The sequence below is a fragment of the Carcharhinus amblyrhynchos genome, unplaced genomic scaffold (genome assembly GCF_965287045.1).
Source record: "Carcharhinus amblyrhynchos unplaced genomic scaffold, sCarAmb.v2.hapA chromosome_167, whole genome shotgun sequence".
In the NCBI taxonomy this organism is placed as follows: domain Eukaryota; kingdom Metazoa; phylum Chordata; class Chondrichthyes; order Carcharhiniformes; family Carcharhinidae; genus Carcharhinus; species Carcharhinus amblyrhynchos.
In genome coordinates this window covers 224,260-250,000 of record NW_027649907.1, presented here as the reverse complement: position 1 = coordinate 250,000, position 25,741 = coordinate 224,260, and the positions used below count along the sequence as shown (strand labels likewise).

The following is a 25,741-nucleotide window of genomic DNA, read 5'->3' as shown; positions in this document are numbered from 1 at the left end:
GGGATAGGGAGACCGGAACTGTGCTCCGAGTGTCGGTCTAACCAAGGGGATAGGGAGACCGCAACTGTGCTCCGAGTGTGGGTCTAACCGAGGGGATAGGGAGACGGGAACTGTGCTCCGAGTGTGGGTCTAACCGAGGGGATAGGGAGACAGGAACTGTGCTCTGTCTGTGGGTCTAATCGCGGGGATAGGGAGCTGGGAACTGTGCTCCGAGTGTGGGTCTGACTGAGGGGAAAGTGTTAAAAGCGGATGCGTTTCGAGTAGCTAAGAGTAGTGGGCGAGAAGAGGATTGGGAGAGGTTTAAATGTCAACAAAGATTGACGTAGAAGTTGATAAAGAAGGGTAGGAGAAACTATGAAGCTGGGCTAGCGCTTCATATAAAAAAGGATAGCAAGAGTTTTTATTAATATATAAAAAGGAAGAGGCTGGCTCGGGTGAACGTTGGACCCTTAGAGGATGAGAGGGGGGACTTAGTGGTAGGGGATGGGGAAATGGCGGAGGTCTTGAATAACTTTTTTGTTTCGGTCTTCACGGAGGAGGACGTGAATAATTTGCCGGGTGTTAGCGATAGAAAGGTGGTAGGACTGGAGGGTCTTAATGACATTGCTGTTACTAGAGAGGCGGTGCTCAACAGACTGGAGGGACTGATTGTGGACAAGTCCCCAGGACCAGGTGGAATGCATCCGAGGGTTCTGAAAGAAATGGCGGAGGTGATAGTGGATGCCTTGGTGGTTATTTTCCAGACGTCGCTGGATTCTGGGGAAGTGCCGGAAGATTGGAAAACGGCTAATGTTACGCCGTTGTTTAAGAAGGGTGCCAGGCAAAAGGCAGGGAATTATAGGCCGGTTAGTTTAACGTCTGTTGTGGGTAAAATGTTAGAGCCCGTGATCAAGGAGAAAATAGCGAGGCATCTTGAGGAGAATTGTTTGATAGAGCAGACGCAGCACGGTTTCATTAAGGGGAAGTTGTGTCTGACAAATTTACTGGAGTTCTATGAGGATGTGTCTAGGGCGGTGGATAGAGGAGAGCCGGTGGATGTGGTCTTTCTAGATTTTCAGAAGGCGTTTGACAAAGTGCCTCACAAGAGGTTATTGCAGAAGGTCAGGGGGCATGGAGTTGGGGGTAGGGTGTTAGCGTGGATAGAGGATTGGTTGTCAAATAGGAGGCAGAGAGTGGGGGTCAACGGGTGCTATTCGGATTGGCGGATGGTGACTAGTGGAGTGCCCCAGGGGTCGGGGCTGGGGCCTCAGCTTTTTACCATTTATATAGATGATCTGGAGGAGGGAACCGAGTGTAGGGTGTCGAAATTTGCTGATAACACCAAGATTGGGGGAACGGCAAATTGTGCGGAGGGTGTGGAGAGTCTGCAGAAGGATCTAGATAGGCTGGGCGAATGGGCCAGGAAATGGCAAATGGAATTTAATGTTGGCAAGTGTGAGGTGGTCCACTTTGGTAGGAAGAATGGTAGGAAGGACTATTACTTACGTGGAGAAAAACTGCAGCAGGCGACGGTGCAGAGGGACCTCGGGGTCCTTGTGCATGAGTCGCAAAAACCCAGCTTGCAGGTGCAGCAGGTGGTCAGGAAGGCGAATGGGATGCTGGCCTTCATAGCGAGGGGGATTGAATATAAAAGTAGGGAGGTCTTGCTGCGGCTGTATAGGGCACTGGTGAAGCCGCAGCTGGAGTACTGTGTGCAGTTTTGGTCGCCGCACTTACGCAAGGATATTTTGGCCTTGGAGGGAGTGCAGAGGAGGTTTACTAGGCTGATACCGGAGTTGAGGGGGTTGAACTATGAGGAGAGGCTGAATAAACTAGGCTTGTACTCGTTAGAGTTTAGAAGAATGAGGGGAGATCTCATTGAGACGTATAAGATGATGAATGGGATGGATAGGATAGAGGTGGAGAGACTCTTCCCGCTCAGAAAGGACAGTAGGACTAGAGGGCACAGCCTCAAGATAAAGGGGGGGCGGTTTAGAACAGAGTTGAGGAGGAACTTCTTCACTCAAAGGGTGGTGAATCTCTGGAATTCTCTGCCCGTTGAAGTGGTGGATGCTGCCTCGCTAAATATTTTTAAGACGCGGGTTGATGGGTTTTTGATAAGCGAGGGGATTAAGGGTTATGGGGAGAGGGCGGGAAAGTGGAACTGAGCCACGACAGATCAGCCATGATCTTATTGAATGGCGGGGCAGGCTCGAAGGGCCAGGTGGCCGACTCCTGCTCCTATTTCTTATGTTCTTATGTTCCCAGACATCCTGCCGGAATTCCCGACTGGCGTGAGTGGGTGTAGAGACCGAGGGGATTGTCAGATGGAGTTCCCCCTGGGAAAGTGTGAGATTGTTGGGTTTGGAAGGGAGAATGAGAGGGGGAATCATTATTGAATCATTCGGCCATTTGTCGGTGGGGGAAAGGGGAGGGAGAGTCATCGTCTGGGTGAAGAAATTTCCATTCTTTTCGCAGTGTCCCAATAAACTAGAAAGGGTTGTGTCAATGTAGCCCCAATCCCACCACACAAACCAACCTCCCATCCACTGACTGTGTCTGCACTTCCCACTGCCTCGGGGGAAAGCAGCCGGCAGGATCAAGGACCCCACACACCCCGGACATTCTCTCTTCTACCTTCTTCCCACAGGAAATAGATACAAAAGTCTGAGGTCCCGTACCGACCGACTCAAAAACAGCTTCTTCCCTGCTGCTGTCAGACTTGTGAATGCACCTACCTCGCGTTAAGTTGATCTTTCTCTACACCCTCGCTGTGACTGTAACACCATGTTCTGCACCCTCTCCGTTCTTTCTCTATGAGGGTCTAACCGAGGGGATAGGGAGACGGGAACTGTGCTCCGAGTGTGGGTCTAACCGAGGGGATAGGGAGACGGGAACTGTGCTCCGAGTGTGGGTCTAACAGAGGGATAGGGAGACAGGAACTGTGCTCCGAGTGTGGGTCTAACAGAGGGATAGGGAGACAGGAACTGTGCTCCGAGTGTGGGTCTAACAGAGGGATAGGGAGACGGGAACTGTGCTCCGAGTGTGGGTCTCACCGAGCGGGTTGGGTGACGGGAACTGTGCTCCGAGTGTGGGTCTATCGAGAGGATAGGGAGACGGGAACTGTGCTCCGAGTGTGGGTCTAACCGAGGGGATAGGGAGACGGGAACTGTGCTCCGAGTGTGGGTCTAACCGAGGGGATAGGGAGACGGGAACTGTGCTCCGAGTGTGGGTCTATCGAGAGGATAGGGAGACGGGAACTGTGCTCCGAGTGTGGGTCTAACAGAGGGATAGGGAGACAGGAACTGTGCTCCGAGTGTGGGTCTAACAGAGGGATAGGGAGACAGGAACTGTGCTCCGAGTGTGGGTCTAACAGAGGGATAGGGAGACAGGAACTGTGCTCCGAGTGTGGGTCTCACCGAGCGGGTTGGGTGACGGGAACTGTGCTCCGAGTGTGGGTCTATCGAGAGGATAGGGAGACGGGAACTGTGCTCCGAGTGTGGGTCTAACCGAGGGGATAGGGAGACGGGAACTGTGCTCCGAGTGTGGGTCTAACCGAGGGGATAGGGAGACGGGAACTGTGCTCCGAGTGTGGGTCTATCGAGAGGATAGGGAGACGGGAACTGTGCTCCGAGTGTGGGTCTAACCGAGGGGACAGGGAGACGGGAACTGTGCTGCGAGTGTGGTCCAACCGAGGGGATAGGGAGACCGGAGCTGTTCTCCGAGTGTGGGTCTAACCAAGGGGATAGGGAGACGGGAACTGTGCTCCAAATGTTGTCTAACCGAGGGGACAGAGAGACGGGAATTCTGCTCCGAGTGTGATCTAGCTGTGGGGACAGGGAGACAGGAACTGTGCTCCGAGTGTGGGTCTAATCGAGGGGATAGGGAGACGGGAATTCTGCTCCGAGTGTGATCTAGCTGTGGGGACAGGGAGACAGGAACTGTGCTCCGAGTGTGGTCCACACGAGGAGATAGCGACACCGGAACTGTGGTCCGAGTGTGGGTCTAATCGAGGGGATAGGGAGACGGGAACTGTGCTCCGAGTGTGGGTCTAATCGAGGGGGTAGGGAGACGGGAACTGTGCTCCGAGTGTGGGTCTAACCGAGGGGGTAGGGAGACTGGAACTGTGCTCCGAGTGTGGGTCTAACCGAGGGGCTAGGGAGACGGGAACTGTGCTCCGAGTGTGGGTCTAATCGAGGGGGTAGGGAGACGGGAACTGTGCTCCGAGTGTGGGTCTAATCGAGGGGGTAGGGAGACTGGAACTGTGCTCCGAGTGTGGGTCTAACCGAGGGGATAGGGAGACAGGAACTGTGCTCCGAGTGTAGGTCTAACCGACGGGATAAGGAGACTGGAAATGTGCTCCGAGTGTGGGTCTAACCGAGGGGATACGGAGACGGGAACTGTGCTCCAAGTGTGGGTCTAACCGAGGGGAAAGGGAGACGGGAACTGTGCTCCGAGTGTGGGCCTAACTGAGGGGATAGGGAGACCGGAACTGTGCTCCGAGTGTGGGTCTAACCGAGGGGATAGGGAGACGGGAACTGTGCTCCGAGTGTGGGCCTAACTGAGGGGATAGGGAGACGGGAACTGTGCACGGTGCTCCGAGTGTGGTGTAACCGAGGGGATAGGGAGACTGTGTGTTACTGAGGTTAATCTCTCTCTCACCTTTGTGACATTCTGGCAATTTGTACTTCAGTTTTGCGTTCTTCCACTTGTTCTGTTCTGTACAAATGTACACAGCTAGAGACCAGAGGGAGAGACAGAGAGAGAGAGAGAGAGACACAGAGACAGACTGAGAACAAATCCCAGATAATCGGATCCACATTTACCCAAACCATCGCAGTGTCACACACCCTCCCCCGGTACTCTGAAATATCCCCCTCCACCTCGATTTCATCATTCTAACCCCTTCCCCTACCCCACTGGGGCGGAGGCTGGAAGGGGAGCGAGGGAGACAGGGAGAGGGTGGGGGGAGCGAGGGAGACAGGGAGAGGGCGGGGGGGAGCGAGGGAGACGGGGAGAGGGCAGGGTGAATGAGGGATGGGCCTCAGAGTGTGGGATTTACAACAGCTAATTTTGGATTTCCTCAAATTGCTCCCAAACCCATTCCAAAATTGCCTAATATTATGATCACTCTTTCCTGGATCTCCCAGCTTCGCAAGGTCACGAACCGTCCCAGTTTCAGCCAACAACACTGGGGTGGAAATATTCTCTTCCTGGTTGTGTCCTTGGTAGAATGAACCAGAAGTTTACCCGACTCTGAAGCTGCTTCTCTCGGTCTGGGAACAATCTCTCAAATTTACCAGGGGAACTCTTCACAGCGTTCCTTATCGCGCAGGTTTGCTGCTTATCCGACATGGCCATCTTTTGATATCAGGACGGCTGGCGTTTCTCCCCATCATTCTCGAGAAAGAAACGATCACTGGAGGCACTCCCCCCACCCCAGCCCCGCTCGCGATCTCCTCAGTTAACCCGGTAAACATTGCGAACACAATCTTGGTCGCCTTGTAACCATAACCCGGAGGCCGGTGGGTGGAGCACAATCGACACAGCTCACTCAGAGAAGAATAAGAACAGCGTGTCATCGAACGTTCAGTGAGTGTTTGGTGAATTTGGCTGGCAATACACCTGTATCCCCAAATTCCACCAACGTCAGGTTACAGGCTGCCCTAGAATATTTCAGCCCAATAGTCAGCAGAAGGGGATGCACGATTTTCTTTTTGGTGGGCAGGGTGGGGGGCGCGTTTTCTCACTCGATTACACTTTGATGGTTCGCCCCCGGACACCAGCGTTACCTACCCTCCTCGGGATCCTCGAGGTGGTAGATCGGGCCATCGCAAACATACTTGATCACGGAAAGATAGGTGTCATCATCGTGATGAGACAGATATTCATAATGTCCGTGAGAAATATTCGCAGGAACGCCGCAGTGAACTAAAACAGGAGGAGAGAGAGAGAGAGACGGAGAGGGAATGCAGTGAGGCACAGATCAGTCACACATTTAGTCCTTCAGCTCCCACCCACAGTGCGGTGCTCCCTCAGCACCGACCCTCCCACAGTGCGGTGCTCCCTCAGCACTGACCCTCCCACAGTGCGGATGTGCCTCGGCACTGACCCTCCCACAGTGCGGCGCTCCCTCAGCACCGACCCTCCCACAGTGCGGTGCTCCCTCAGCACTGACCCTCCCACATTCCGGTGCTCCCTCAGAACTGACCCTCCCACAGTACGGCGCTCCCTCAGCACCAACCCTCCCACAGTGCGACGCTCCCTCAGCACTGACCCTCCCACAGTGCGGTGCTCCCTCAGCACTGACCCTCCCACAGTGCGGCGTTCCCTCGGCACTGACCCACCCACAGTGCAGCGCTCCCTCAGCACTGATCCTCTCACAGTGCGGCGCTCCCTCAGCACTGACTCTCCCACAGTGCGGAGCTCCCTCAGCACTGACCCTCCCACAGTGCGGCGCTCACTCAGCACTGACCCTCTAACAGTGCGACACTCCCTCAGCACTGACCCTCCCACAGTGCGGCGCTCCCTCAGCACTAACCCTCCCACAGTGCGGCGCTCACTCAGCTCTGACCCTCTAACATTGCGGCGCTCCCTCAGCACTGACCCTCCCACAGTGCGGCGCTCCCTCAGCACTGACCCGCCCACAGTGCGGCGCTCCCTCAGCACTGACCCTCCCACAGTGCAGAGCTCCCTCAGCATTGACCCTCCCGCAGTGCGGCGCTCCCTCAGCACTGACCCTCCCACAGTGCGGGGCTCCTTCATGAGTGACCTCCCCACAGTGCGGTGCTCCCTCAGCACCAACCCTCCCTCAGTGCGGCGCTCCCTCAGCACTGACCCTCCCACAGTGTGGGGCTCCCTCAGCACTGACCCTCCCACAGTGCGGCGCTCCCTCAGCACTGACCCTCCCAGAGTGTGGGGCTCCATCAGCACGCTCCTTCCCACAAGTGAGGCACTCCCTGAGCACTGATCCTCCCTCAGAGCGGCGCTCCCTCAGCCCCGACCCTCCCAATGTAATCTACCCTCACTCAGATACATTTTGGCATCTGCCTGAACCCTGAATAACAGATAAAAGTCATTCAACAACAGGATGAGCTGGGAAAAAAAGATTGAAATTAAACATGGTTAGAAACACATCTTGTAACGATGAAATCCTGATGAGTAACTCCCACAGTGCAGCACTCCCTCAGCACTGACCCTCCCACAGTGCGGTGCTCCCTCAGCACTGACCCTCCCACAGTGCGGCGCACCCTCAGCACTGACCCTCCCACAGTGCGGCGCTCCCTCAGCACTGACCCTCCCACAGTGCGGCGCTCCCTCAGCACTGACACTCCCACAGTGCGGCGTTCCCTCAGCACTGACCCTCCCACAGTGCGGCGCTCCCTCAGCACTGACCCTCCCACAGTGCGGCGCTCCCTCAGCACTGACCCTCCCACAGTGCGGCGCTCCATCAGCACTGACCCTACCACAGTGCGGCGCTCCATCAGCACTGACCCTACCACAGTGCGGCGCTCCATCAGCACTGACCCTCCCACAGTGCGGTGCTCCCTCAGCACTGACCCTCCCACAGTCCCGTGCTCCCCTCAGCACTGCCAATCCAATATAAACCATGCTTATTCAGATCCACAACAGGATCTCCACAGAGCCCAGAGCAATAAATACTGTAAAAACAGTCACTGTCATAGTGCCCCCTGGGTTGAATGTGAAAACCTGGTAAAAAAACAAAATGCCATTTTAGATTGCCTGTTTGGCAACATGCGAAAACCTGGTTAAAATAAAAGATTGAAATAAAACATTGTTAGAACCTATGCCAGGTATGACCAAATCCTGGAGACAAACTCCCACAGTGCGGCGCTCCCTCAGCACTGACCCTCCCACAGTGCGGCGCTCCCTCAGCACTGACCCTCCCACAGTGCGGTGCTCTCTCAGCACTGACCCACCCACAGTGCGGTGCTCCCTCAGCACTGACCCTCCCACAGTGCGGCGCTCCCTCAGCACTGACACTCCCACAGTGCGGCGCTCCCTCAGCACTGACCCTCCCACAGTGCGGCACTCCCTCAGCACTGACCCTCCCACAGTGCGGCGCTCCCTCAGCAGCGACCGTCCCACAGTGCGGCGCTCCCTCAGCACTGACCCACCCACAGTGCGGCGCTCCATCAGCACTGACCCTCCCACAGTGCGGTGCTCCCTCAGCACTGACCCTCCCACAGTCCCGTGCTCCCTCAGCACTGCCAATCCAATATAAACCATGCTTATTCAGATCCACAACAGGATCTCCACAGAGCCCAGAGCAATAAATACTGTAAAAACACTCACTGTCATAGTGCCCCCTGGGTTGAATGTGAAAACCTGGTAAAAAAACAAAATGCCATTTTAGATTGCCTGTTTGGCTACATGCGAAAACCTGGTTAAAATAAAAGATTGAAATAAAACATTGTTAGAACCTGTGCCAGGTATGACCAAATCCTGGAGACAAAATCCCACAGTGCGGCACTCCCTCAGCACTGACCCTCCCACAATGCGGCGCTCCCTCAGCACTGACCCTCCCACAGTGCAGCGCTCTCTCAGCACTGACCCTCCCACAGTGCAGCGCTCCCTCAGCACTGACCCTCCCTCAGTGCAGCGCTCTCTCAGCACTGACCCTCCCACAGTGTGGCGCTCCCTCAGCACTGACCCTCCCACAGTGCGGCACTCCCTCAACACTGCGAGTCCAACATAAACCACCCTTATTCAGATACATATCAAGATCTCCTCAGAGCACAGAGTAAATAAAATTGTAAAAACACTCACCGTCATGGCGCCCCCTGGGGTCAATGCCAAAACCTGGTTAAATAAAAGTCTGAAATAAAACACGGGCCGAACCTGTTCCAGGAACAAACTTATCCTGGAGACAAACTTCCACTGTGCGGCGCTCCCTCTGCACTGACCATCCCACAGTGCGGCGCTCCCTCAGCTCTGACCCTCCCTCTGTGCGGTCCTCCCTCTGCACCGACCCTCCCACAGTGCGGCGCTCCCTCAGCACTGACCCTCACACAGTGCGGCACTCCCTCAGCACCGACCCTCCCACAGTGCGGCGCTCCCTCAGCACTGACCCTCCCACAGTGCAGTGCTCCCTCAGCTCTGACCCTCCCTCTGTGCGGTCCTCCCTCTGCACCGACCCTCCCACAGTGCGGTGCTCCCTCAGCTTGACCTTTCCACAGTGCGACGCTCCCTGAGCACTCACCCTCACACAGTGCGGTGCTCCCTCAGCACTGACCATCCCACAGTGCGGTGCTCCCTCAGCACTGACCCTCCCACAGTGCGGTGCTCCCTCAGCACTGACCCTCCCACAGTGCAGCGTTCCTCGGCACTGACCCGAGTGCGGGTGTAAAGGAGTCAGGATTATGATCACTATTCCCTAAAATGCTCCCCCGCAGAGAAATCCGACACTTGTCCAGATTCATTCCGTAAAGCCAGGTCTCCAGAGAGCCCAGAATACAAAACATTGCAAACACACTCACCATGTCTGTCTGCGTTCTGCGAATTTTGATTGGAATGTGGTTAAAAAACGGATGGAAATAAAACGCTGCCGGACCCAGTTCCAAAATCCAACGTTCCCTGGTAAGTTACTCCCACAGTGCGGCGCTCCCTGAGCACTGACCCTCCCACAGTGCGGTGCTCCCTCATCACTCACCCTCCCACAGTGCGGAGCTCCCTCAGCACTGACGCTCCCACAGTGCGGTGCTCCCTCAGCACCGACACTCCCACAGTGCATCGCTCCCTCAGCACTGACCCTCCCACAGTGCGGCGCTCCCTCAGTACTGACCCTCCCGCAGTGCGGCGCTCCCTCAGCACTGACCCTCCCACAGTGCGGCGCTCCCTCAGCACTCACCCTCCCGCAGTGCAGCGCTACCTCAGCACTGACCCTCCCACAGTGCGGCCCTCCCTCGGCACTGACCCTCCCGCAGTGCGGCGCTCCCTCAGCACTGACCCTCCCACAGTGCGGCTCTCCCTCAGCACTGACCCTCCCAAAGTGCGGCACTCCCTCAGCACTAACCCTCCCACAGTGTGGCGCACCCTCAACACCAACCCTCCCACAGTACGCTGCTCCCTCTGCACTGACATTCCCACAGTGCGGCGCTCCCTCAGCACTGACCCTCCCGCAGTGCGGTGCTCCCTCAACACCAACCCTCCCACAGTGCGGCGCTCCCTCAGCACTGACCCTCCCACAGTGCGGTGCTCCCTCAGCACTGACCCTCCCACAGTGCGGCGCTCCCTCGGCACCGACCCTCTCACAGAGCGGCGCTCCCTCGGCACCGACCCTCCCACAGAGTGGCGTTCCTCTGCACTGACCCTCCCACAGTGCAGAACTCCCTCGGCACTGACCCGAGTGCGAGTGTGAAGGAGACAGAATTATGATCAGTATTCCCACAAATGCTCCCCCACAGAGAAATCCGACAATTGCCCAGTTTCATTCTGCAATGCCAGGACTCTCGAGAGCCCAGAATACTAAACATTGCAAACACACTCACCATGTCTGTCTGCGTTCTGCCAATATTCACTGGAATCTGGTTAACAAACAGATGGAAATAAAACGCTGTTAGACACAGTTCCAAAATCCAACGTTCCCTGGTAAGTTACTCCCACAGTGCGGCACTCCCTCAGCACCGACCCTCCCACAGTGCAGCACACCCTCAGCACCGACCCTCCCACAGTGCGGCACTCCCTCAGCACCGACCCACCCACAGTGCGGTGCTCCCTCAGCACTGACCCTCCCACAGTGCGGCGCTCCCTCAGCACTGGCCCTCCCACAGTGCGGCGCTCCCTCAGCACTGACCCTCCCACAGTGTGGCACTCCCTCAGCACCGAGCCTCCCACAGTGTTGCGCTCCCTCAGCACTGACCGTCCCACAGTGCGGTGCTCCCTCAGCACTGACCCTCCCACAGTGCGGCACTCCCTCAGCACTGACCCTCCCACAGTGCGGCGCTCCCTAAGCACTGACCCTCCCACAGTGCGGCGCTCCCTCAGCACTGACCCTCCCACAGTGCGGCGCTCCCTCAGCACTGACCGTCCCACAGTGCGGCACTCCCTCAGCAGTGACCCTCCCACAGTGTGGCGCTCCCTCAGCACTGACCCTCCCACTGTGTGGCGCTCCCTCAGCACTGACCCTCCCACTGTGTGGCGCTCCCTCAGCACTGACCCTCCCACAGTGTGGCGCTCCCTCAGCACTGACCCTCCCACAGTGTGGCGCTCCCTCAGCACTGACCCTCCACAGTGTGGCGCTCCCTCAGCAATGACCCTCCCACAGTGCGGCGCTCCCTCAGCACTGACCCTCCCACAGTGTGGCGCTCCCTCAGCACTGACCCTCCCACAGTGTGGCGCTCCCTCAGCACTGACCCTCCCACAGTGCACAGCTCCCTCAGCACTGACCCTCCCACAGTGCAGCCCTCCCTGAGAACTGACCCTCCCACAGTGCGGCGCTCCCTCAGAACTGACCCTCCCACAGTGCGGCGCTCCCTGAGCACTGACCCACCCAAAGTGTGGCGCTCCCTCAGCACTGACCCTCCCACAGTGTGGCGCTCCCTCAGCACTGACCCTCCCACAGTGCGGCGATCCCTCAGCACTGAACCTCCCACAGTGCGGCGCTCACTCAGCACTGACCGTCCCACAGTGCGGCGCTCCCTCAGCACTGACCAACCCAAAGTGTGGCGCTCCCTCAGCACTGAAGCTCCCACAGTGTGGCGCTCCCTCAGCACTGACCCTCCCACAGTGCAGCCCTCCCTGAGAACTGACCCTCCCACAGTGCGGCGCTCCCTCAGCACTGACCCGCCCACAGTGTGCCGCACCCTCAGCACTGACCCTCCCACAGTGCGGCGCTCCCTCAGAACTGACCCTCCCACAGTGCGCGCTCCCTGAGCACTGACCCTCCCACAGAGCGGCGATCCCTCAGCACTGACCCTCCCACAGTGCGGCCATCCCTCAGCACTGACCCTCCCACAGTGCGGCGCTCACTCAGCACTGACCCTCCCACAGTGCGGCGCACCCTCAGCACTGACCGTCCCACACTGCGGCGCACCTTCAGCACTGACCGTCCCACAGTGCAGCGCTCCCTCAGCACTGACACTCCCATTGTGCGGCGATCCCTCAGCACTGACCCTCCCACAGTGCGGTGCTCCCTCAGCACTGACCCTTCCACAGCGCGGCGCTCCCTCAGCACTGACCCTCCCACAGTGCGGTGCTCCCTCAGCACTCACCCTCCCACAGTGCGGCGCTCCCTCAGCACTGACCCTCCTACAGTGCGGCGCTCCCTCAGCACTGACCCTCTCACAGTGCGGCGCACCCTCAGCACTGACCCTCCCAGAGTGCGGCGCTCCCTCAGCATTGACCCTCCCGCAGTGCGACAGTCCCTCAGCATTGACCCTCCCGCAGTGCGACAGTCCCTCAGCACTGACCCTCCCACAGTGCGACAATCCCTCAGCACTGACCCTCGCATAGTGCGACGCTCCCTCAGCACTGACCCTCCCACACTGCGGCGCTCCCTCAGCACTGACCCTCCCACAGTGCGGCGCTCCCTCAGCACTGACCCTCCCACAGTGTGGCGCTCCCTCAGCACCGACCCTCCCACAGTGCGACACTCCCTCAGCATTGACCCTCCCACAGTGCGGCGCTCCCTCAGCACTGACCCTCCCACAGTGCGGCACTCCCTCAGCACTGACCCTCCCATGGTGCGACGCTCCCTCAGCACCGACCCTCCCACAGTGAGGCGCTCCCTCAGCACTGACCCTCCCACAGTGTGTCTCTCCCTCAGCACAGACCCTCCCACAGTGCGGTGCTCCCTCAGCACTGACCCTCCAGCAGTGCGGCGCTCCCTCAGCACCGACCCTCCCACAGTGCGGTGCTCCCTCAGCACTGACCCGCCCACAGTGCGGCGCTGCCTCAGCACTGACACTCCCACAGTGCGGTGCTCCCTCACCACCGACCCTCCCACAGTGCGGCGCTCCCTCAGCACTGACCCTCCCACAGTGCGGCGCTCCTTCAGCACTGACCCTCCCACAGTGCGGCACTCCCTCTGCACTGTCCCTCCCACAGTGCGGCGCTCCCTCAGCACTGACCCTCCCACAGTGCGGTGCTCCCTCAGCACTGACCCTCCCACAGTGCGGCGCTCCCTCAGCACCGACCCTCCCACAATGCGGCACTCCCTCAGCTCTGACCCTCCCACAGTGCGGCGCTCCCTCAGGACTGACCCTCCCACAGTGCGGCGTTCCCTCAGCACCGACCCTCCCACAGTGCGGCGCTCCGTCCGCACTGACCCTCCCGCAGTGCGGCGCTCCCTCAGCACTGACCCTCCCACAGTGCGGCGCTCCCTCAGCACTGACCCTCCCAGAGTGTGGCGCTCCCTCAACACTGACCCTCCCACAGTGCACAGCTCCCTCAGCACTGACCCTCCCACAGTGTGGCGCTCCCTAAGCACTGACCCTCCCACAGTGTGGCGCTCCCTCAGCACTGACCCTCCCACAGTGCGGCGCTCCCTCAGCACTGACCCTCCCACAGTGTGGCGCTCCCTCAGCACTGACCCTCCCACAGTGTGGCGTTCCCTCAGCACTGACCCTCCCACAGTGCGGCGCTCCCTCAGCACTGACCGTCCCACAGTGCGGCGCTCCCTCAGCACTGACCCACCCAAAGTGTGGCGCACCCTCAGCACTGACCCTCCCACAGTGTGGCGCTCCCTCAGCACTGACCCTCCCACAGTGCAGCCCTCCCTGAGAACTGACCCTCCCACAGTGCGGCGCTCCCTCAGCACTGACCCGCCCACAGTGTGCCGCACCCTCAGCACTGACCCTCCCACAGTGCGGCGCTCCCTCAGAACTGACCCTCCCACAGTGCGGCGCTCCCGGAGCACTGACCCTCCCACAGTGCGGCGATCCCTCAGCACTGACCCTCCCACAGTGCGGCCATCCCTCAGCACTGACCCTCCCACAGTGCGGCGCTCACTCAGCACTGACCCTCCCACAGTGCGGCGCTCCCTGAGCACTGACCGTCCCACAGTGCGGCGCACCCTCAGCACTGACCGTCCCACAGTGCGGCGCTCCCTCAGCACTGACACTCCCACAGTGCGGCGATCCCTCAGCACTGACCCTCCCACAGTGCGGTGCTCCCTCAGCACTGACCCTCCCACAGTGCGGCGCTCACTCAGCACTGACCCTCCCACAGTGCCGTGCTCCCTCAGCACTCACCCTCCCACAGTGCGTAGCTCCCTCAGCACTGACCATCCCACAGAGCGGAGCTCCCTCAGCACTGACCATCCCACAGTGCGGAGCTCCCTTAGCACCGACCCACCCACAGTGCGGCGCTCCCTCAGCACTGACCCTCCCTCAGTGCGTAGCTCCCTCAGCACTGACCATCCCACAGTGCGGAGCTCCCTCAGCACTGACCATCCCACAGTGCGGAGCTCCCTTAGCACCGACCCTCCCACAGTGCGGTGCTCCCTCAGCACTGACCCTCCCACAGTGCGGTGCTCCCTCAGCACTGACCCTCCTACAGTGCGGCGCTCCCTAAGCACTGACCCTCTCACAGTGCGGCGCACCCTCAGCACTGACCCTCACATAGTGCGGCGCTCCCTCAGCACTCACCCTCCCACTGTGCGGTGCTCCCTCAGCACCGGCCGTCCCACAGTGCGGTGCTCCCTCAGCACTGACCCTCCCACAGTGCGGTGCTCCCTCAGCACTGACCCTCCCACAGTGCGGTGCTCCCTCAGCACTGACCCTCCCACAGTGCGGCGCTCCCTCAGCACTGACCCTCACACAGTGCGGCGCTCCCTCAGCACTGACCCTCCCACAGTGCGGCGCTCCCTCAGCACCGACCCTCCTACAGTGCGGTGCTCCCTCAGCACTGACCCTCCCACAGTGCGGCACTCCCTCTGCACTGTCCCTCCCACAGTGCGGCGCTCCCTCAGCACTGACCCTCCCACAGTGCGGTGCTCCCTCAGCACTGACCCTCCCACAGTGCGGCGCTCCCTCAGCACCGACCCTCCCACAATGCGGCACTCCCTCAGCTCTGACCCTCCCACAGTGCGGCGCTCCCTCAGGACTGACCCTCCCACAGTGCGGCGTTCCCTCAGCACCGACCCTCCCACAGTGCGGCGCTCCGTCCGCACTGACCCTCCCGCAGTGCGGCGCTCCCTCAGCACTGACCCTCCCACAGTGCGGCGCTCCCTCAGCACTGACCCTCCCAGAGTGTGGCGCTCCCTCAACACTGACCCTCCCACAGTGCACAGCTCCCTCAGCACTGACCCTCCCACAGTGTGGCGCTCCCTAAGCACTGACCCTCCCACAGTGTGGCGCTCCCTCAGCACTGACCCTCCCACAGTGCGGCGCTCCCTCAGCACTGACCCTCCCACAGTGTGGCGCTCCCTCAGCACTGACCCTCCCACAGTGTGGCGTTCCCTCAGCACTGACCCTCCCACAGTGCGGCGCTCCCTCAGCACTGACCGTCCCACAGTGCGGCGCTCCCTCAGCACTGACCCACCCAAAGTGTGGCGCACCCTCAGCACTGACCCTCCCACAGTGTGGCGCTCCCTCAGCACTGACCCTCCCACAGTGCAGCCCTCCCTGAGAACTGACCCTCCCACAGTGCGGCGCTCCCTCAGCACTGACCCGCCCACAGTGTGCCGCACCCTCAGCACTGACCCTCCCACAGTGCGGCGCTCCCTCAGAACTGACCCTCCCACAGTGCGGCGCTCCCGGAGCACTGACCCTCCCACAGTGCGGCGATCCCTCAGCACTGACCCTCCCACAGTGCGGCCATCCCTCAGCACTGACCCTCCCACAGTGCGGCGCTCACTCAGCACTGACCCTCCCACAGTGCGGCGCTCCCTGAGCACTGACCGTCCCACAGTGCGGCGCACCCTCAGCACTGACCGTCCCACAGTGCGGCGCTCCCTCAGCACTGACACTCCCACAGTGCGGCGATCCCTCAGCACTGACCCTCCCACAGTGCGGTGCTCCCTCAGCACTGACCCTCCCACAGTGCGGCGCTCACTCAGCACTGACCCTCCCACAGTGCCGTGCTCCCTCAGCACTCACCCTCCCACAGTGCGTAGCTCCCTCAGCACTGACCATCCCACAGAGCGGAGCTCCCTCAGCACTGACCATCCCACAGTGCGGAGCTCCCTTAGCACCGACCCACCCACAGTGCGGCGCTCCCTCAGCACTGACCCTCCCTCAGTGCGTAGCTCCCTCAGCACTGACCATCCCACAGTGCGGAGCTCCCTCAGCACTGACCATCCCACAGTGCGGAGCTCCCTTAGCACCGACCCTCCCACAGTGCGGTGCTCCCTCAGCACTGACCCTCCCACAGTGCGGTGCTCCCTCAGCACTGACCCTCCTACAGTGCGGCGCTCCCTAAGCACTGACCCTCTCACAGTGCGGCGCACCCTCAGCACTGACCCTCACATAGTGCGGCGCTCCCTCAGCACTCACCCTCCCACTGTGCGGTGCTCCCTCAGCACCGGCCGTCCCACAGTGCGGTGCTCCCTCAGCACTGACCCTCCCACAGTGCGGTGCTCCCTCAGCACTGACCCTCCCACAGTGCGGTGCTCCCTCAGCACTGACCCTCCCACAGTGCGGCGCTCCCTCAGCACTGACCCTCACACAGTGCGGCGCTCCCTCAGCACTGACCCTCCCACAGTGCGGCGCTCCCTCAGCACCGACCCTCCTACAGTGCGGTGCTCCCTCAGCACTGACCCTCCCACAGTGCGGCGCTCCCTCAGCACTGACCCTCCTACAGTGCAGCGCTCCCTCAGCACCGGCCGTCCCACAGTGTGTCTCTCCATCATCACTGACCCTCCCAAAGTGCGGCGCTCCCTCAGCACCGACCCTCTCACAGTGCGGCGCTCCCTCAGCACTGACCCTCACACAGTGCGGCGCTCCCTCAGCACCGACCCTCCCACAGTGCGGCGCTCCCTCAGCACTGACCCTCCCACAGTGCAGCCCTCCCAGATAACTGACCCTCCCACAGTGCCGCTCTCCCTCAGCACTGACCCTCCCAGAGTGCGGTGCTCCCTCAGCATTGACCCTCCCGCAGTGCGACAGTCCCTCAGCACCGACCCTCCCACAGTGCGGCACTCCCTCAGCACTGACCCTCGCATATTGCGACGCTCCCTCAGCACTGACCCTCCCACAGTGCGGCGCTCCCTCAGCACTTACCCTCCCACAGTGCGGCGCTCCCTCAGCACCGACCCTCCCACAGTGCGGTGCTCCCTCAGCACTGACCCTCCCACAGTGCGGCGCTCCCTCAGCATTGACCCTCCCACAGTGCGGCGCTCCCTCAGCACCGACCCTCCCACAGTGCAGCACTCCCTCAGCACTGACCCTCCCACAGTGCGGCGCTCCCTCAGCACTGACCCTCCCACAGTGCGGCGCTCCCTCAGCACTGACCCTCCCATAGTGCGACGCTCCCTCAGCACTGACCCTCCCACAGTGCGGCACTCCCTCAGCACTGACCCTCCCACAGTGCGGTGCTCCCTCAGCACTGACCCTCCCACAGTGCGGTGCTCCCTCAGCTCTGACCCTCCCACAGAGCGGCACTCCCTCAGCACTGACCCTCCCACAGTGCGCTACTCCCTCAGCACTGACCCTCCCACAGTGCAGCCCTCCCTGAGAACTGACCCTCCCACAGTGCGGCGCTCCCTCAGCACTGACCCGCCCACAGTGTGGCGCTCCCTCAGCACTGACTCTCCCACAGTGCGGCGCTCCCTCAGAACTGACCCTCCCACAGTGCGGCGCTGCCTGAGCACTGACCCTCCCACGGTGCGGCGATCCCTCAGCTCTGACCCTCCCACAGTGCGGCGATCCCTCAGCACTGACCCTCCCACAGTGCGGAGCTCACTCAGCACTGACCCTCCCACAGTGCGGCGCTCCCTCAGCACTGACCGTCCCACAGTGCGGCGCACCCACAGCACTGACCGTCCCACAGTGCGGCGATCCCTCAGCACTGACCCTCCCACCGTGCGGTGCTCCCTCAGCACCGACCCGCCCACAGTGCGACGCTCCCTCAGCACTGACCCTCCCAAAGTGCGGTGCTCCCTCAGCACTGACCCTCCAACAGTGCGGCGCTCCCTCAGCTCCGACCCTCGTACAGTGCGGTGCACCCTCAGCACTGACCCTCACACAGTGCGGCGCTCCCTCAGCACTGACCCTCCCACAGTGCGGCGCTCTCTCAGCACTGACCCTCCCACAGTGCGGCGCTCTCTCAGCACCGACCCTCCCACAGTGCTGCACTCTCCCACCACTGACCCTCCCACAGTGTGGCGCTCCCTCAGCACTGCGAATCCAACCTAAACCACCCTTATTCAGATACACATCAAGTTCTCCTCAGAGTGCCGAGTAACTAACATTGTAAAAACTCTCACCGTCATGGTGCCCCCTGGGGTCAACGATAGAACCTGGTTGAAACAGAAGATTGAGATAAAACACTGGACGAACCGGTTCCAGGAAAAAAATTATCCTTGAGGCAAACTCCCACAGTGCGGCGCTCCCTCAGCACTGACCCACCCACAGTGCGGTTCTCCCTCAGTACCGACCCTCCCACAGTGCGGCGCTCCTTCAGCACTGACCCTCCCACAGTGAGGTGCTCCCTCAGCACTGACCGTCCCACAGTGCGGTGCTCCCTCAGCACTGACCCTCCCACAGTGCGGTGCTCCCTCAGCACTGACCCTCCCACAGTGCGGCGCTCCCTCAGCACTGACCCTCCCACAGTGCGGTGCTCCCTCAGCACTGACCCTCCCACAGTGCGGTGCTCCCTCAGCACTGACCCTCCCACAGTGCGGCGTTCCCTCAGCACCGACCCTCCCACAGTGCGGCGCTCCGTCCGCACTGACCCTCCCGCAGTGCGGCGCTCCCTCAGCACTGACCCTCCCACAGTGCGGCGCTCCCTCAGCACTGACCCTCCCACAGTGTGGCGCTCCCTCAACACTGACCCTCCCACAGTGCACAGCTCCCTCAGCACTGACCCTCCCACAGTGTGGCGCTCCCTCAGCACTGACCCTCCCACAGTGCGGTGCTCCCTCAGCACTGACCCTCCCACAGTGCGGAGCTCCCTCAGCACTGACCCTCCCCCAGTGCGGTGCTCCCTCAGCACTGACCCTCCCACAGTGCGGCGCTCGCTCAGCACCGACCCTCCTACAGTGCGGCGCTCCATCAGCACTGAGCCTCTCACAGTGCGGCGCACCCTCAGCACTGACCCTCCCACAGTGCGGTGCTCCCTCAGCACCGACCCTCCTACAGTGCGGCGCTCCATCAGCACTGACCCTCTCACAGTGTGGCGCACCCTCAGCACTGACCCTCCCACAGTGCGGTGCTCCCTCAGCACTGACCCTCCCACAGTGCGGCGCAACCTCAGCACCAACCCTCCCACAGTGCGGCGCTCCCTCAGCACTGACCCTTCCACAGTGCGGCGCTCCCTCAGCACTGACCCTCCCACAGTGCGGCGCTCCCTCAGCACCGACCCTCCCACAGTGCGGTGATCCCTCAGCACTGACCCTCCCACAGTGCGGCGCTCCCTCAGCACCGACCCTCCCACAGTGCGGTGCTCCCTCAGCACTGACCCTCCCACAGTGCGGCGCTCCCTCAGCACTGACTCTCCTACAGTGCAGCGCTCCCTCAGCACTGACCCTCCCACAGTGCGGCGCTCCCTCAGCACTGACCCTCCTACAGTGCAGCGCTCCCTCAGCACTGACACTCCCAAAGTGCGGCGCTCCCTCAGCACCGACCCTCTCACAGTGCGGCGCTCCCTCAGCACTGACCCTCCCTCAGTGCGTAGCTCCCTCAGCACTGACCATCCCACAGTGCGGAGCTCCCTTTGCACCGACCCACCCACAGTGCGGCGCTCCCTCAGCACTGACCATCCCACAGTGCGGAGCTCCGTCAGCACCGACCATCCCACAGTGCGGCGCTCTCTCACCACTGACCCTCCCACAGTGCGGCACTCTCTCACCACTGACCCTCCCACAGTGTGGCGCTCCCTCAGCACTGCGAATCCAACCTTTACCACCCTTATTCAGATACACATCAAGTTCTCCTCAGAGTGCCGAGTTACTAACATTGTAAAAATTCTCACCGTGATGGTGCCCCCTGGGGTCAACGATAGAACCTGGTTGAAACAGAAGATTGAGATAAAACACTGGACGATCCGGTTCCAGGAAAAAAATTATCCTTGAGGCAAACTCCTACAGTGCGGCGCTCCCTCAGCACTGACCCTCCCACAGTGCGGCGCTCCCTCAGTACCGACCCTCCCACAGTGCGGCGCTCCCTCAGCACTGACCCACCCACAGTGCGGCGCTCCCTCAGCACTGACCCTCCCACAGTGCGGCGCTCCTTCAGCACTGACCCTCCCACAGTGCGGTGCTCCCTCAGCACTGACCCTCCCACAGTGCGGCGCTCCGTCAGCACTGACCGTCCCACAGTGCGGCGCTCCCTCAGCACTGACCCTCCCACAGTGCGGCGTTCCCTCAGCACCGACCGTCCCACAGCACGGTGCTCCCTCAGCACTGACCCTCCCACAGTGCGGCGTTCCCTCAGCACCGACCCTCCCACAGTGCGGCGCTCCGTCCGCACTGACCCTCCCGCAGTGCGGCGCTCCCTCAGCACCGACCCTCCCACAGTGCGGCGCTCCGTCAGCACTGACCCTCCCACAGTGCGGCGCTCCCTCAGCACCGACCCTCCCACAGTGCGGCGCTCCGTCAGCACTGACCCTCCCACAGTGCGGCGCTCCCTCAGCACTGACCGTCCCACAGTACGGTGCTCCCTCAGCACTGACCCTCCCACAGTGCGGCGTTCCCTCAGCACCGACCCTCCCACAGTGCGGCGCTCCGTCCGCACTGACCCTCCCGCAGTGCGGCGCTCCCTCAGCACTGACCCTCCCACAGTGTGGCGCTCCCTCAACACTGACCCTCCCACAGTGCACAGCTCCCTCAGCACTGACCCTCCCACAGTGTGGCGCTCCCTCTGCACTGACCCTCCCACAGTGCACAGCTCCCTCAGCACTGACCCGCCCACAGTGTGGCGCTCCCTCAGCACTGACCCTCCCACAGTGTGGCGCTCCCTCAGCACTGACCCTCCCACAGTGCGGCGCTTCCTCAGCACTGACCGTCCCACAGTGTGGCACTCCCTCAGCACTGACCCTCCCACAGAGTGGCGCTCCCTCAGCTCTGACACTCACACAGTGCGGCGCTCCCTCAGCACTGACACTCACACAGTGTGGCGCTCCCTCAGCACTGACCCTCCCACAGTGCGGCGCTCCCTCAGCACTGACCCTCCCACAGTGCGGCGCTCCGTCAGCACTGACCCTCCCACAGTGCGGTGCTCCCTCAGCACTGACCCTCCCACAGTGCGGTGCTCCCTCAGCACTGACCCTCCCACAGTGCGGCGTTCCCTCAGCACCGACCCTCCCACAGTGCGGCGCTCCGTCCGCACTGACCCTCCCGCAGTGCGGCGCTCCCTCAGCACTGACCCTCCCACAGTGCGGCGCTCCATCAGCACTGACCCTCCCAGAGTGTGGCGCTCCCTCAACACTGACCCTCCCACAGTGCACAGCTCCCTCAGCACTGACCCGCCCACAGTGTGGCGCTCCCTCAGCACTGACCCTCCCACAGTGTGGCGCTCCCTCAGCACTGACCCTCCCACAGTGCGGCGCTCCCTCAGCACTGACCCTCCCACAGTGTGGCACTCCCTCAGCACTGACCCTCCCACAGAGTGGCGCTCCCTCAGCTCTGACACTCACACAGTGCGGCGCTCCCTCAGCACTGACCCTCCCACAGTGTGGCGCTCCCTCAGCACTGACCCTCCCACAGTGCGGCGCTCCCTCAGCATTGACCCTTCCACAGTGTGGCGCTCCCTCAGCACTGACCCTCCCACAGTGCACAGCTCCCTCAGCACTGACCCTCCCACTGTGCAGCCCTCCCTGAGAACTGACCCTCCCACAGTGCGGCGCTCCCTCAGCACTGACCCTCTCACAGTACAGCGCTCCCTCAGAACTGACCCTCCCACAGTGCGGCGCTCCCTGAGCACTGACCCACCCAAAGTGTGGCGCTCCCTCAGCACTGACCCTCCCACAGTGTGGCGCTCCCTCAGCACTGACCCTCCCACAGTGCGGCGATCCCTCAGCACTGACCCTCCCACAGTGCGGCGCTCACTCAGCACTGACCCTCCCACAGTGCGGCGCTCCCTCAGCACTGACCGTCCCACAGTGCGGCGCTCCCTCAGCACTGACCCACCCAAAGTGTGGCGCTCCCTCAGCACTGACCCTCCCACAGTGTGGCGCTCCCTCAGCACTGACCCTCCCACAGTGCAGACCTCCCTGAGAACTGACCCTCCCACAGTGCGGCGCTCCCTCAGCACTGACCCGCCCACAGTGTGCCGCACCCTCAGAACTGATCCTCCCACAGTGCGGCGCTCCCTGAGCACTGACCCTCCCACAGTGCGGCGATCCCTCAGCACTGACCCTCCCACAGTGCGGCGCTCACTCAGCACTGACCCTCCCACAGTGCGGCGCTCACTCAGCACTGACCCTCCCACAGTGCGGCGCTCCCTCAGCACTGACCGTCCCACAGTGCGGCGCACCCTCAGCACTGACCGTCCCACAGTGCGGCGCACCCTCAGCACTGACCTTCCCACAATGCGGCGCACCCTCAGCACTGATGCTCCCACAGTGCGGCGCTCCCTCAGCACTGACCCTCCCACAGTGCGGCGCACCCTCAGCACTGACCCTCCCACAGTGTGGCACTCCCTCAGCACTGACCCTCCCACAGTGCGGCGCTCCCTCAGCACTAACTCTCCCACAGTGAGGCGCTCACTCAGCACTGGCCCTCTAACAGTGCGGCACTCCCTCAGCACTGACCCTCCGACAGTGCGGCGCTCCTTCAGTCGTGACTCTCCCACAGTGCGGCGCTCACTCAGCACTGACCCTCTAACAGTGCAGCACTCCCTCAGCGCTGACCCTCCCACAGTGCGGCGCTCACTCAGCACTGACCCTCTAACACAGCAGCACTCCCTCAGCGCTGACTCTCCCACAATGCGGCGTTCCCTCAGCACTGACCCTCCCACAGTGCGGTGCTCCCTCAGCACTGACCCTCCCACAGTGCGGCGCTCACACAGCACTGACCCTCCCACAGTGCGGCGCTCCCTCAGCACTGACCCTCCCACAGTGCGGCGCTCCCTCAGCACTGACCCTCCCACAGTGCGGCGCTCCCTCAGCACCGACCCTCCCACAGTGCGGTGCTCCCTCAGCACTGACCCTCCCACAGTGCGGCGCTCACACAGCACTGACCCTCCCACAGTGCGGCGCTCCCTCAGCACTGACCCTCCCACAGTGCGGCGCTCCCTCAGCACTGACCCTCCCACAGTGCGGCGCTCCCTCAGCACTGACCCTCCCACAGTGCGGCGCTCCCTCAGCACTGACCCTCCCACAGTGCGGCGCTCCCTCAGCACCGACCCTCCCACAGTGCGGCGCGCCCTCAGCATTGACCCTCCCATAGTGCGACGCTCCCTCAGCACCGACCCTCCCACAGTGCGGCGCTCCCTCAGCACTGACCCACCCAGAGTGCGGCGCTCCCTCAGCATTGACCTTCCCGCAGTGCGACAGTCCCCCAGCAATGACCCTCCCACAGAGTGGCGTTCCTCTGCACTGTCCCTCCCACAGTGCGGCGCTCCCTCAGCACCGACCATCCCACTGTGCGGTGCCCCCCCAGCACTGACCCTCCAGCAGTGCGGCGCTCCCTCAGCACCGACCCTCCCACAGTGCGGTGCTCCCTCAGCACTGACCCTCCCACAGTGCGGTGCTCCCTCAGCACTGACACTCCCACAGTGCGGTGCTCCCTCACCACCGACCCTCCCACAGTGCGGCGCTCCCTCAGCACCGACCCTCCCACAGTGCGGTGCTCCCTCAGCACTGACCCTCCCACAGTGCGGCGCTCCCTCAGCACTGACCCTCCCGCAGTGCGGCACTCCCTCAGCACTGATCCTCCCACAGTGCGGTGCTCCCTCTGCACTTTCCCTCCTACAGTGCGGCGCTCCCTCAGCACTGACCCTCCCACAGTGCGGTGCTCCCTCAGCACTGACCCTCCCATAGTGCGGCGCTCCCTCAGCACCGACCCTCCCACAGTGCGGCACTCCCTCAGCTCTGACCCTCCCATAGTGCGACACTCCCTCAGCACTGACCCTCCCATAGTGCGACACTCCCTCAGCACCGACCCTCCCACAGTGCGGTGCTCCCTCAGCACTGACCCTCCCACAGTGCTGCGCTCACACAGCACTGAGCCTCCCACAGTGCGGCGCTCCCTCAGCACTGACCCTCCCACAGTGCGGCGCTCCCTCAGCACTGACCCTCCCACAGTGCGGCGCTCCCTCAACACTGTCCCTCCGACAGTGCGGTGCTCCCTCAGCACTGTCCCTCCCACAGTGCGGTGCTCCCTCAGCACTGTCGATCCCACAGTGCGGCGCTCCCTCTGCGCTGTCCCTCCCACAGTGCGGCGCTCCCTCAGCACTGACCCTCCCACAGTGCGTAGCTCCCTCAGCACTGACCATCCCACAATGCGGCGCTCCCTCAGCACTGTCCCACTCACAGTGCGGGGCTCCCTCAGCACTGACCCTCCCACAGTGCGGCGCTCTCTCAGCACCGACCCTCCCACAGTGCGGCGCTCTCTCACCACTGACCCTCCCACAGTGCGGCGCTCTCTCACCACTGACCCTCCCACAGTGCGGCGCTCTCTCAGCACTGCGAGTCCAACCTAAACCACCCTTATTCAGATACACATCAAGTTCTCCTCAGAGTGCCAAGTAACTAACATTGTAAAAACTCTCACCGTCATGGTGCCCCCTGGGGTCAACGATAGAATCTGGTTGAAACAGAAGATTGAGATAAAACACTGGACGAACCGGTTCCAGGAAAAAAATTATCCTCGAGGCAAACTCCCACAGGGCGGCGCTCCCTCAGCACTGACCCACCCACAGTGCGGCGGTCCCTCAGCACTGACCCACCCACAGTGCGGTGCTCCCTCAGTACCGACCCACCCACAGTGCGGTGCTCCCTCAGTACCGACCCTCCCACAGTGCGGCGCTCCTTCAGCACTGACCCTCCCACAGTGCGGTGCTCCCTCAGCACTGACCCTCCAACAGTGCGGCGCTCCCTCAGCACTGACCGTCCCACAGTGCGGTGCTCCCTCAGCACTGACCCTCCCACAGTGCGGCGCTCCGTCAGCACTGACCCTCCCACAGTGCGGTGCTCCCTCAGCACTGACCCTCCCACAGTGCGGTGCTGCCTCAGCACTGACCCTCCCACAGTGCGGCGTTCCCTCAGCACCGACCCTCCCACAGTGCGGCGCTCCCTCCGCACTGACCCTCCCGCAGTGCGGCGCTCCCTCAGCACTGACCCTCCCACAGTGCGGCGCTCCCTCAGCACTGACCCTCCCACAGTGTGGCGCTCCCTCAGCACTGACCCTCCCACAGTGCACAGCTCCCTCAGCACTGACCCTCCAAAAGTGTGGCGCTCCCTCAGCACTGACCCGCCCACAGTGTGGCGCTCCCTCAGCACTGACCCTCCCACAGTGCGGCGCTCCCTCATCACTGACCCTCCCACAGTGCGGCACTCCCTGAGCACTGACCCTCCCACAGTGCGGCGCTCCCTCAGCATTGACCCTCCCACAGTGCGGCGCTCCCTCAGCACCGACCCTCCCACAGTGCGGCACTCCCTCAGCACTGACCCTCCCATAGTGCGGTGCTCCCTCAGCACT

At 62.0% G+C, this 25,741-nt stretch overlaps 2 protein-coding genes across 2 annotated transcripts in view; both read right to left on the bottom strand.

Moving 5' to 3' along the window:
* Positions 1–8,775, bottom strand: part of LOC145338758 (haptoglobin-like) — a 14,065-nt gene extending 5,290 nt beyond the window's left edge. Inside the window, exons 1-4 of the mRNA XM_080183147.1 lie at positions 8,770–8,775; positions 7,002–7,074; positions 5,776–5,910; positions 4,642–4,716 (exon numbers count right to left, since the gene is read on the bottom strand). Of these exons, the coding sequence (XP_080039273.1) occupies positions 4,642–4,716; positions 5,776–5,910; positions 7,002–7,074; positions 8,770–8,775 (289 nt within the window). The remainder of the gene's footprint in view (positions 1–4,641; positions 4,717–5,775; positions 5,911–7,001; positions 7,075–8,769) is intronic.
* Positions 1–24,820, bottom strand: part of LOC145338768 (haptoglobin-like) — an 82,585-nt gene extending 57,765 nt beyond the window's left edge. Inside the window, exons 1-3 of the mRNA XM_080183156.1 lie at positions 24,815–24,820; positions 20,022–20,106; positions 18,368–18,400 (exon numbers count right to left, since the gene is read on the bottom strand). Of these exons, the coding sequence (XP_080039282.1) occupies positions 18,368–18,400; positions 20,022–20,106; positions 24,815–24,820 (124 nt within the window). The remainder of the gene's footprint in view (positions 1–18,367; positions 18,401–20,021; positions 20,107–24,814) is intronic.
* Between the last annotated feature and the right edge of the window lie 921 nt (positions 24,821–25,741).